General features: G+C 40.2%; 1 protein-coding gene across 1 annotated transcript; it reads right to left on the reverse strand.

Moving 5' to 3' along the window:
* Positions 1-277: 277 nt before the first annotated feature.
* Positions 278-5,201, reverse strand: LOC124045427 (gastrin-releasing peptide receptor-like). Its single transcript, XM_046364719.1, has 3 exons — positions 4,607-5,201; positions 2,133-2,478; positions 278-1,988 (listed from the first exon to the last, which is right to left on the reverse strand). The coding sequence occupies exons 1-3, from the start codon at positions 5,149-5,151 to the stop codon at positions 1,599-1,601; spliced, it is 1,281 nt and encodes a 426-aa protein (XP_046220675.1). The 5' UTR covers positions 5,152-5,201; the 3' UTR covers positions 278-1,598.
* Between the last annotated feature and the right edge of the window lie 6,137 nt (positions 5,202-11,338).

Raw genomic sequence — 11,338 nt, forward strand, 5'->3', positions numbered from 1 at the left:
TCGTCTTTGGTTCTAGCTTGCTTAGCCTAATGTGTGATCAGTGAGTGTTTTGTCAGAAAATGAAGTACTATGTTAAAACCCTTATTTCACTTTAAGCACCTGCCCCACCAAAGGTCTGTGCATGGCCCTGAATCCAGTCCTAATGGAGGATGTCCTGCATGCAGAACAAAGCCAGTGGTTAGAATGGTGAATACTGCATGTTCACTGGAGGGACATGCTAGGTGCCGAGGAAGAGGACAAGACAGCGGAGCAGCACATTGAATCACCGCACACCACCAACTTGTAATCCTTTAATCAACAATAAACATCATAATATACATTGAAAAACAATTTTACAGCAAAAAAATATAGCCACTTAATTGTAACACAATAAAAACTTTGGCATTGAACGAGACAGCACATAAACATGTTCTATAAAGGAACAATTTAGGCCATTTGAGAGGACAGAAAATGCTCAAACAACAACAAAATGTTCCATTAATCCTTGGAGAATTACTTTTTATGTTTACCAAACACTGAGAAACACATGTATCACTTTGGACAACATAGAACTATTCTTGGACACATACTCCCCTACATATTTATTTGGACAGTGAAGCTGAAACTTTTAATTTGGCTCTATACTCCAGCATTTATTTTTTTTATTTTAGATCAAATATTGTGTATGAGGCGACAGTACAGAATGTCATATTTTATTTTGTGTTTCTAGTCCCCCCATTAGAGGGTATCATAAGTATTTGGGCAAATGCACTTATAGTGTATTACATTTAGTCTTTGGTCCAATATTCCTAGCACACAATGAACTACATCAAGCTTGTGACTACAAACTTGTTGGACGCATTTGCAGTTTGTTTTTCTTGTGTTTCGGATTAATAGTGTATTTGGCCATTTTAACATTCGACCCAAACAGATACTGTACTCTGATGTTTGCCATTAGTCTGTATACAGATATTTACATATCCTCTTCCACCAATGCTGATATGTCTATGTGTTGAGATGTATATGGGTATGTAGATAGAACATTTCCAAGCCTTTGAGGCAGCGGTGACTACTCCTGGGCAACTGTTCTTGAGGAAATTGATCCTTCAATGTCGGCTACAGTATCTATCAAATCACCAAAGTTGTTTGGTCTTTTACATCAGCTGGAGTTATCCCTACAGAACTGTCCTTTAGGGGTCGAAGTGTGTACACATTGGCAGGTGGCACTGTACATTCATACTGTAGGTGTCTGTTTCTCTCTCTCGTCATTACCAACTCATCATTTACACTTGGTCGGGTTGTCATGGATCAATTTGGTTCAAATTAGGAACCAGAATAGAACTGCATCTCCAGAGTCCAGTTCTGCCACATTGGTTTACATACGTGGCAGCTGTTTAGATTATACATTCTAAATTTAAAATAAAACACGGATTTGTATCAATCATGGATCATTGGATGCATATAGACCAACATATCAACCCTAGAATTAGAATGATGTATGATGCTTCAATATGGGATATACAACACAGACCCACTATATGGGTTACAGTCATAAATGATGTTGTTAGCAGTGTGTCAGTGTTGGAATGGGACATTTACAAGTCTGGAGCACATTGTCGCTACCCACAGCCTTCCTGACAAACATGAGCCCCATGGATGAAGTTATTCTGTGAGTGATTGGTGCTCTTGACCGAAGTCAGTCGCATGTTGATCTGCCTCGTGCCCTGAGAGTTACACCCGATTGGTGAGTGGCGGCAGCAGCGGAGCTGCTTGTTGAACTGCTTGTGGAAGCTGTTGCTGAGCAGGTAGAGGGCGAAAGGGTTGATGCAGGAGTTGATGAAGGCCAGGACGCGGGCACACACACTGGCAATGAAGTGACCCGGGGACGTGTCCACCTGGCCGTAGTGGTAGGAGCGGTACAGGTAGATCACGTGACTTGGGAGCCAGCACACAGCGAACAGAACCACAAACACCAGCACTGTCTTAGCCAGACGTTTTCTAGACTCAATCTGTGGGGATGGTAGAGAGAACATCATTCAGTTTGAATTCCGAAGCACTGAAATACAGACATATTTAATTGACCTATTCCCCATGTTTCATTAAATGATAAACACCTAATCGTCCGTCCAGTGTCCAGACACACATTCACAAACCTGTTTCTGGATATGTAAGTGTGCCTCCACGGGTATGTCTGAGGCGCTCCGGATCAGGCTGCATGCGATGAGGCAGTAGTACACAGAGATAATGATGAGTGGAATGATGTAGAAGATGAGGAAGAAGGCAATGGAGTGGATCTTAGGGTGCAGTTCCCCAGCGTTGGGGTAGGGGGCACATGTCACAAAGGTGTCATTGGTCTGGCCGATGTTAAAGGTGTGAAGATCGGAGAAGATCGCCTCAGGAATGGCCAGGGTCATGGAGAACAGCCAGATGGCTGCTGCTCGGAAGGAGATCTTAGCTGTGGACCTCTGAATGTCCATGGGTTTGACAATGGCCTTGTACCTGGGATGAGAAGAACATTCAAATTCACTGATGCTACATTTGATTACGTTTAGAAAATGCTTAGTCATTTAGCAGACTTTTTTAAGGATCCTTTATCATTAAAGAAATAAGTGGCTCAAATGGATCAGGATGAAAAAAGTGAGAGAATTCAATGAAAGCAGCAGGTGTTGGTTAATGGAGTTTGATCATATTTATAATGAGAGAATAGGGACACAACATACATAAGGGTACTTCAGGAACATCAGACTGCTAGAAACAACTCTCCTAAGAAAACATATTCCCCGAATCAAAGTCCATTGATTATATGGCACATCAAAGCTCTGATAATAATGATTCAACTTCAATAACAGGTGGTGTGTGAGGAATGTAAAAGTAATAGTTATCTGCTCAGATTGGTTACATTATTGATATTTCCCTGAAATGGTGTTTTTAAAAGAGTGGGCATGGCAGGGAACTGCAGTGACAGATATGTTTGAATGTGTAATGTATTGAGTGGGTTGTCTGGATCTGTGTTCAATAAGAAATTAAGAAACATAATTGACTTCTCTGGTGGCTATTTAACCTATATACTGTAGGCCAGTCTGATCTGTCGGCACTTCACTAAAGGAACATTCACGTTCTCTCTCTCAGCTCTGACTAATACCCTTCGTATAACTCTCTTAACTCTTTTCAAGGTTCCAATAGACTTAGCGATATGACGTAGGTGCACAAAGTAAACAACAGTGTGTCAATTTCCTCAACAACTAAGAGCGTTGAAGTGCTTATTAACGTCTCAGCTGTTTTGGTCCGGTACCAATAACGCTCTAACAGCGTGACGATAACCCATGCACGTCTGCAGCTACTTTTGCCGCGTTTATCTATGTCGGAAACTCGGGACCTCCAAGTTCAAATGAACCGAAGTTATTTGCGTATATCTTCCTATTGGTTGATTCTGAAACCTCCCTAGTCAGAAACTCGGGACCCGACTCTTCTACCAAGGTTAGCAAATCAGAAATATCAGAGTTTCCGACATGTCATGAACGCAGCATATGTGTGACTGTGAGAGTGAAGTCTGTCATCTCGCTCATCGCAATATCTGCCGTGACGTAGTTTTTCTGAGTCTACCTGTAATATGTAACTCTGATGGAGAAAGAACCCTGCAGAACAGAGACAGAGGAGATGATAATAGTGGAATATAATAGAACAGAGCACAGTATTGCAGGCAGCTCAACAGTCAAACCCATTTAGTGTACTGTCTTCACTAAAGGCAAAAACTGTTTTCTTTATCTCCTGATGGCAATTCTGATGTTCTGTGTGGCCTGACAAGACACTTGCTAAGAGCCAAAAGTGTCAATTTAAGGACCATTTCTGACATTATATATTTATTAGTGCAATCAATGCCACAAATGGTGCCACATCTTGGACTCCTGAGTGGTGCAGCGGTCTATGGCACCGCATCTCACTGCTAGAGGTGTCACTGGTTCGATTCCAGGCTGTATCACAACTGGCTGTGATTGGGAGTTGCATTGGGCAACGCACAATTGGCCCAGAGTTGTTCGGGTTTGCCTGGCGTAGGCAGTCATTGTAAATAAGAATTTGTACTTAACTGACTTGCCTGGTTAAAAAAACACATACACACATTGTTTGTTGTCATCAGAAACAGCTAGGAAAACAAACTTTTCAGGAGAGAATTGAAATAAATAGAAAAGGACGCTGTTGGACTTCAATAACACAGAATGAATTTGTCATGCATAAACTGGATCCATTTTTATATTATGTGGGGTTATTTTCTGCAGTGAAAATAATCTGCAACCAGGTTGAACATGTACTGCAATCATTACACACCTGCTTGCTCATGCTACCATGCCAAAGTATAGTTTGAGTATAGTCAGAGCATTGGGCCAGTAACCGATCGAATCCCCCAGCTGACAAGAAATAAAATCTGTCATTCTGCCCCTGGACAAGGCAGTTAACTCACTGTTCCCTGGTAGGCTATCATTGTAAGTAACCATTTGTTCTCAACTGGACTAGTTAAATAAAGGTTACTTTTTTTACTTACAAATGTATGTATAGGTAAAACATTTTTTTTAAATTTCACTTCCCATCAGAGTGATCGAGAAAACAACACATTCAATGATACAACCCTTACCTATCTGCAGAGAGCGTAGTGAGTGTGAAAACAGAAACCCCGACGGAGGTGAGTTGGATGAAAGGGATGAGTTTACATCCCACCCGACCGAAGAGCCACTCGTCAGCGAGGTACCGACTTGCGTCCACCGGAGCGCACGTGACAAGCAGCAGAAGGTCACCGAGCGCAAGGCTGGACATGAATAGGTTGGGCACCGTCCGCATGGATTTAACGGCGATAAACGTTCTCATGAGCGTGACGTTACCGATAATTCCAATAATGATTAGAAGTCCGTAGACGGTGGCGATAACGATACCGGGCAGCCAAATGTAGGACTCCTGGACCCCTGTCTCGATACCGGATGCCCGCGACAAGTTAATAAACATCAATATGTTCTCGGGGGTTAAAATGAAGGAGTCCTCCAAAGACATAGTTGGTGTCTTTCTTGAAAGTATGTAAAAAATATTCTTAAAGTAGCCCTTGCAATGACTTCCTGTTAAATTAAATGGTGTGGCCCATAATTGTACTGTGTTACCAAAACCAATTATGCATAGCCTAATAACCATCAAAAAAAGCGTATTTTTATGATGCCATTTGACACACTGCTAGCCAATGTTGAGGGTTCTCTCATCACCCCTCATTGTAGAGGGGGGGGGGGGGGTTATAAATTCACTGATGGCATGCGTCACTCGCTCCCTGCCCCATTTGGTGGAAGTCACAGTTGCTGTAGGGAAGACGATTTTTTTTTTTATGAGCGTGGCTTTATTTCTATTACAGCATATTGGATGACAGTCATTCATATTCCATTAAATGTAACATCAATAGGTTTAGGCCAGTGGTGGAAAAAGTACCAAATGGTCATACTGGAGTAAAAGTAAAGATACCTTAGTAGAAAATGACTCAAGTAAACGTCACCCAGTAAAATACTGCTTGAGTAAAAGTCTAAAGTATTTGGTTTTAAATATACTGAAGTATCAATAGTAAATGTATTTGCTAAAATATACTTAAGTATCAAAAGTAAAAGGACAAATAAAAATAATTTCACATTCCTAATATTAAGCAAACCAGATGGCACGATTTTCTTGTTTTTTAAATTTATGGATAGCCAGGGGCACACTCCAACACTCAGACATAATTTACAAATGAAGCAGTTGTGTTATTAAGTGAGTCCGCCAGATCAGATGCAGTAGAGATGACCAGGGATGGTCTCTTGATACATGTGGGAATTGGACAATTTCTTGTCCTGCTAAGCATTCGAAATGTAACAAATACTGTTGGGTGTCAGGGAAAATGTAAGGAGTAAAATGTACATTGTTTTCTTTAGTAATGTAGTGAAGTAAAATTAAAAGTTTACATACACCTTAGCCAAGTACATTTAAACTCTGTTTTTCACAATTCCTGACATTTAATTCTAGTAAAAATTCCCTGTCTTAGGTCAGTTAGGATCACCACTTTATTTTAAGAATGTGAAATGTCAGAATAATAGTAGAGAGAATTATTTATTTTAGCCTTTATTTCTTTCATCACATTCCCAGTGGGTCAGAAGTTTACATACACACATTTGCACACACTGTATATAGATTTTTTTTTATTGTGTTATTGACTGTATGTTTGTTTATTCCATGTGTAACTCTGTGTTGCTTGTGTTGCACTGCTTTGTTTTACCTTGGCCAGGTCGCAGTTGTAAATGAGAACTTGTTCTCAACTGGCCTACCTGGTTAAATAAAGGTGAAATAAACAGATCATATCACTTACTAAACACAACTGTATGTACTGAACCCACCGCATGACCACGGCCACCGACAGACTCTGCCTCACACCTTTGCATGTTTATGAAAGATTTCTGTCACTTTGGTTCAGCTTTGTAACTAAGCGCAGCAGTCAGCAGCAGCTGTTGTTGTTGATGTTGCCACAGTGAGATACTTTGATTGGATGTGTATTGTGCTATTGTGTCTCCGAGTCTCTTTGGCCACTTAAATTCTGGTGATTTATTACATATGTTAATCTAGACACAGACTTGCACAATATCTATTTGAAAAGTGTTAAATATTTGGAATGGTGAGAAGAGTCTTTGGTTAGCTTGAACCTTAAATGTATTGTTTTGGAATGTTGTATGTTTCTTTTATAGGATTATTTTTTTACACTAGCTCTTCTTTTGCAACGCTGTTGCACAGGGCTTGACAGAATTTAGTGTCACATGAATGTTCCATATAGTTTATATTAAAAATACAAACAGTCTTTGAAGCCAAACAGAATGTTTGTAATAAAAATAATCAAATGTAAATAACACACAGTGTTGTGAATCAATCTCACAGAGAAAATGATTATTAAAAGTGGTATTTTAAAGATGGAATTCAAACAATATGTGAATTACTTGTATATTTATATGTGACTTATCGAGTAATTGTGTTTTGTGTGTTATAATATAATCAGACCACGTATATGGAATTATACTGACCCCTAGTGGCACAATACATAAACTGACTGTAAATCTCATCCATTAATCAAAACAAATATGACAGAAAGATGTTGTAGCCTTGATGGTGAACCTGATGTAAGCAGATGTGACTATGAATCCTTGAGAGCATTCAGTGCTGTAGGAGAGATGAAGGATTATCCCTTTGTTTCCAACTCGATTACAAACTCCCTTCCCTTTCAAATGTTCACCATTTGACTTTTTCCTATCAAGTATTTTCAGATTAGGGCAGAGGAGAGGTAGCAAGTTTTCTAAATGGAATCCAGCCAAGAATATTCCTCTAGTTTGTTAGGCTGGGAGAAAATTATTTTATAAACTATTTGGCCTTCTCACCATCCTTGAAGTAATTGATCTACTAAGTCTTGGTTGGTGAACAGAATAGAATGGAAACCGCTTCAATCAATGATTAACTCAGGTGAGGGACAAAAGGATGCTAAAAAGAGGGACAAATTCATCCAAGGTAGTCATTTTCAGAACTTCTCTGATGTAAATGTCTAGTTTCACCAGCCATAACCTGTCACTCAATCTCAGGCTATGGATAGCCTTGCTTCATCAGACTTGGTGTCATGCAGGTGAAAGAGGACCCAAAAGCGACTTGGCGAAAACAGAGTCTTTAATCCAGTAAAGTAAATACAAACAAAAAACACAACTTTCACTCGAAATGACGAGGACAAACTGGAGACTCGATCTTGAACAGCAGGTGAACAGCAGGTTGCCTCGGGAAGGCACTTGAACCAGACAGACTCAGACACCTGCTCACCACGCAGCATCTGAGGAAAACACGACACGACAGGGCGATACACAAACACAGCACGGTGAATTCTAGACAAGGAACCGACAGGACAGGAACGGAACACAAAGGAAGAAATAGGGACTCTAATCAGGGGAAAGGATCGGGAACAGGTGTGGGAAGACTAAATGATTGATTAGGGGAATAGGAACAGCTGGGAGCAGGAACGGAACGATAGAGAGAAGAGAGAGCGAGAGAGTGAGAGAGGGAGGGGGAGAGAGAGGGATAGAAAGAGGGAAAGAACCTAATAAGACCAGCAGAGGGAAACGAATAGAATGGGAAGCACAGGGACAAGACAAGATAATAAATGACAAAACATGACACTTGGACAGATATATTCTCATGTGTTGACTTTGGCCTCTTTTCACACTCAACATTTACCTAAATATAAAAGTAATAAACTCTTTGAGACACGCTTGTCATATGAGTTTTAATAGTTGAGGTGTGTGTGTATGTTTAAAGACATTAAAGTCTTAGAGTTTCACTATTCACTTTAAACATCTGTAATTACATAGACCAATGATGTAGCTTGTGTCTGTATACAATCTAATTCCACCTGATCTTCTTTTAAAATGCCACCTTGTACAAGGCTATTCTCTAGATTAGAACAACAAACAATGCAGCAAATAGGATAACCTTTTGTTGTTACAAATTGTCTAACGCCACTACTACCTCACAATCCCCTTATGTACAGGGTAGGAAACTAGCAGTTTCACCCCATCCTAAACCTCACTAGCTATTCTGTCAACCTGCTTTACCGGTGAGACGTCTCAAATAAACACCAGAAAATGGTGATGTTAGTTAAATAATGCATTTAATGACTGAAATGTTAATGGACAAAGATGTCAGTCACAGCTCACAAGTCATATTTACAGTATCTTGAGTAATTGAAACAAAAAGCCTACATCTTCTGCAAGGACTGCAACACTTAACAAAGAGCTACAGTTAGTTTCAGAATGGGTGGCAAGGAATAAATTCGTCCTAAATGTTTAAAAAAACTAAAAGCATTGTCTTTGTGACAAATCATTTCTCTAAACCTCAACTAAATCTTGTAATGAATAATATGTAAATTGAGCAAGTCATGGTCAAAACATATTGATACAACAGTAGCTAAGATGGGGAGAAATCTGCGCATATAAAAGCGCAGTTCTTCTTAACAACACTATCAACAAGGCAGGTCCTACAGGCCCTAGTTTTGTCGCAGCTGGACTACTGTTCAGTAGTTTGGTCAGGTGACACAAAGAGGGACTTGGGAAAATTACAACTGGCTGAGAACAGGGCAGCACGGCTAGCTCTTAAATGTACACGTAGAGCTAACATTAATAATAAGCATGTCAATATCTCATGGCTAAAAATAGAGGAGAATTTGGCATACATTTACATTTTAGTCATATAGCAGACACTCTTATCCAGAGCGATTTACAGTAGTGAGTGCATACATTTGAGTCATTTAGCAGACACTCTTATCCAGAGCGATTTACAGTAGTGAGTGCATACATTTGAGTCATTTAGCAGACACTCTTATCCAGAGCGATTTACAGTAGTGAGTGCATACATTTGAGTCATATAGCAGACACTCTTATCCAGAGCGATTTACAGTAGTGAGTGCATACATTTGAGTCATTTAGCAGACACTCTTATCCAGAGCGATTTACAGTAATAAGTGCATACATTTGAGTAATTTAGCAGACACTCTTATCCAGAGCGATTTACAGTAGTGAGTGCATACATTTGAGTCATTTAGCAGACACTCTTATCCAGAGCGATTTACAGTAATAAGTGCATACATTTGAGTAATTTAGCAGACACTCTTATCCAGAGCGATTTACAGTAGTGAGTGCATACATTTGAGTAATTTAGCAGACGCTCTTATCCAGAGCGATTTACAGTAGTGAGTGCATACATTTTCATTAATCACTACTTGTTTTTGTAAGAAGTTTTAACAAGCTGAATGTACCGAACTGTCTGTTTAAACTACTAGCACACAGCTCGGACACCCATGTATAGCTCACAAGACATGCCACCAGAGGTCTCTTCGCAATCCACAAGTCCAGAACAGACTATGGGAGGCGCACAGTACTACATAGAGCCATGACTACATGAAACTCCATTCCACATCAAGTAACTGATACAAGCAGTATAATCAGATAAAATAAACGAACCCCCTCAAGTACTGGCTTGTGACGTTTTCGAAACAGCATCTATGCAGTACATGCACATGTTAGCTAGCTAACTGGGCTAAATGCTATGAAATCTGATATATATAGCTAAATGCTAAATCTACCTCCCCTCCCTGGAATTGTACTCCACCATTTGATTTAAAAGCAAGAATGTATTATTTATACAAGGCCTTTTCGCCGACCCTGCTGTTATTCCTGCTTAGCTGTCAACGATACGGATATGATCAAAGGCAGAGATAATTGTATTGTTCTATAGCTAAACCACACCCAACGTGAATAAATTAGTCATAGTTGGCAAAACAAGCAAGGAGGTGGGCGAGCTAGCGATATCCTATTGGCCCGTTCTAGCACATATCTGCATATTCTCATTAGGGAACACATACTCTGAAGTGGTGCAATAACTCAATTCGCCTTTGCACTCCTTCCTAACAACACCATTTTTTTTACAACTTTGGCAAAGGGTAAAGTGTACAAAACTTAGTCCACTCTGTTCATAACATATTGTCGTTTTGGGAACAGAACCGTATTAAGATCAAATGTTTAATCGATGAGAGAATGTGCAGAATCTCGGCCAAAATCCATCTCATTCCATCCTCTCCCCATTGCCGGCACTGGGCTTCTCACTACCAAATTTGATTGTGAGGGGGAACGTCAAGCGGATGCTTCACATTTATACATCTGGTGAAACATCTGTCTCATCTGTGACAGACTCAGCGAGGCAAGATACACCCACGACTGCAAATGAGAGCAGTAGATTATTTCCTGTCTCCTTGCGGAGGGAGGTATTAGGAATTGTATGGTAGTAAGTGTAAGAAGTGGACTGATCATAACCACTAATAAACGATCAGATATTGTTTTGTAATTCAGTGTTTTATGTAATTCTGTCATTTTATCCTTGTAGCAGCTAAGGTTAGATCTGGGGTATGGTACCACAATTTGACTCTAGGACTCAAGGACAACACACACACAGAAAAAAACAGAAAAGAGAGAGAGAAAGAGAGAGAGAGAGAGAGAGAGAGAGAGAGAGAGAGAGAGAGAGAGAGAGAGAGAGAGAGAGAGAGAGACGCACAGGAAGACATCTAAACTGCTTCTTTGCCACTGCAGCATGACTTATTGAGTCAATAGGAAATTATTAGCCGATATTCAGTATCAGTATATTGCCACTGGAGAAATAATAGCCTACTAAATCGGGTTCGTAGATAGACTGCAGAGTAGCTGCCCCAGCTGTTTTCCCGAAAATGTGACCACGCCCCCTTACACACGAGAGCACTGGGCTGCTATGCGGAGCAGAGCAGTTGACACCACAG

The sequence above is a fragment of the Oncorhynchus gorbuscha genome, linkage group LG01 (genome assembly GCF_021184085.1).
Source record: "Oncorhynchus gorbuscha isolate QuinsamMale2020 ecotype Even-year linkage group LG01, OgorEven_v1.0, whole genome shotgun sequence".
Lineage (NCBI taxonomy): Eukaryota > Metazoa > Chordata > Actinopteri > Salmoniformes > Salmonidae > Oncorhynchus > Oncorhynchus gorbuscha.

Excerpts from the sequence above, each read along its gene's own strand:
- LOC124045427 (XM_046364719.1), bottom strand. The coding sequence starts at position 5,151 with ATGGTTATTAGGCTATGCATAATTGGTTTTGGTAACACAGTACAATTA. Across the intron at positions 2,479-4,606 it reads ACTACGCTCTCTGCAGATAG|GTACAAGGCCATTGTCAAAC; the intron begins GTAAGGGTTGTA and ends TTCTCATCCCAG. Across the intron at positions 1,989-2,132 it reads ACTTACATATCCAGAAACAG|ATTGAGTCTAGAAAACGTCT; the intron begins GTTTGTGAATGT and ends CCATCCCCACAG.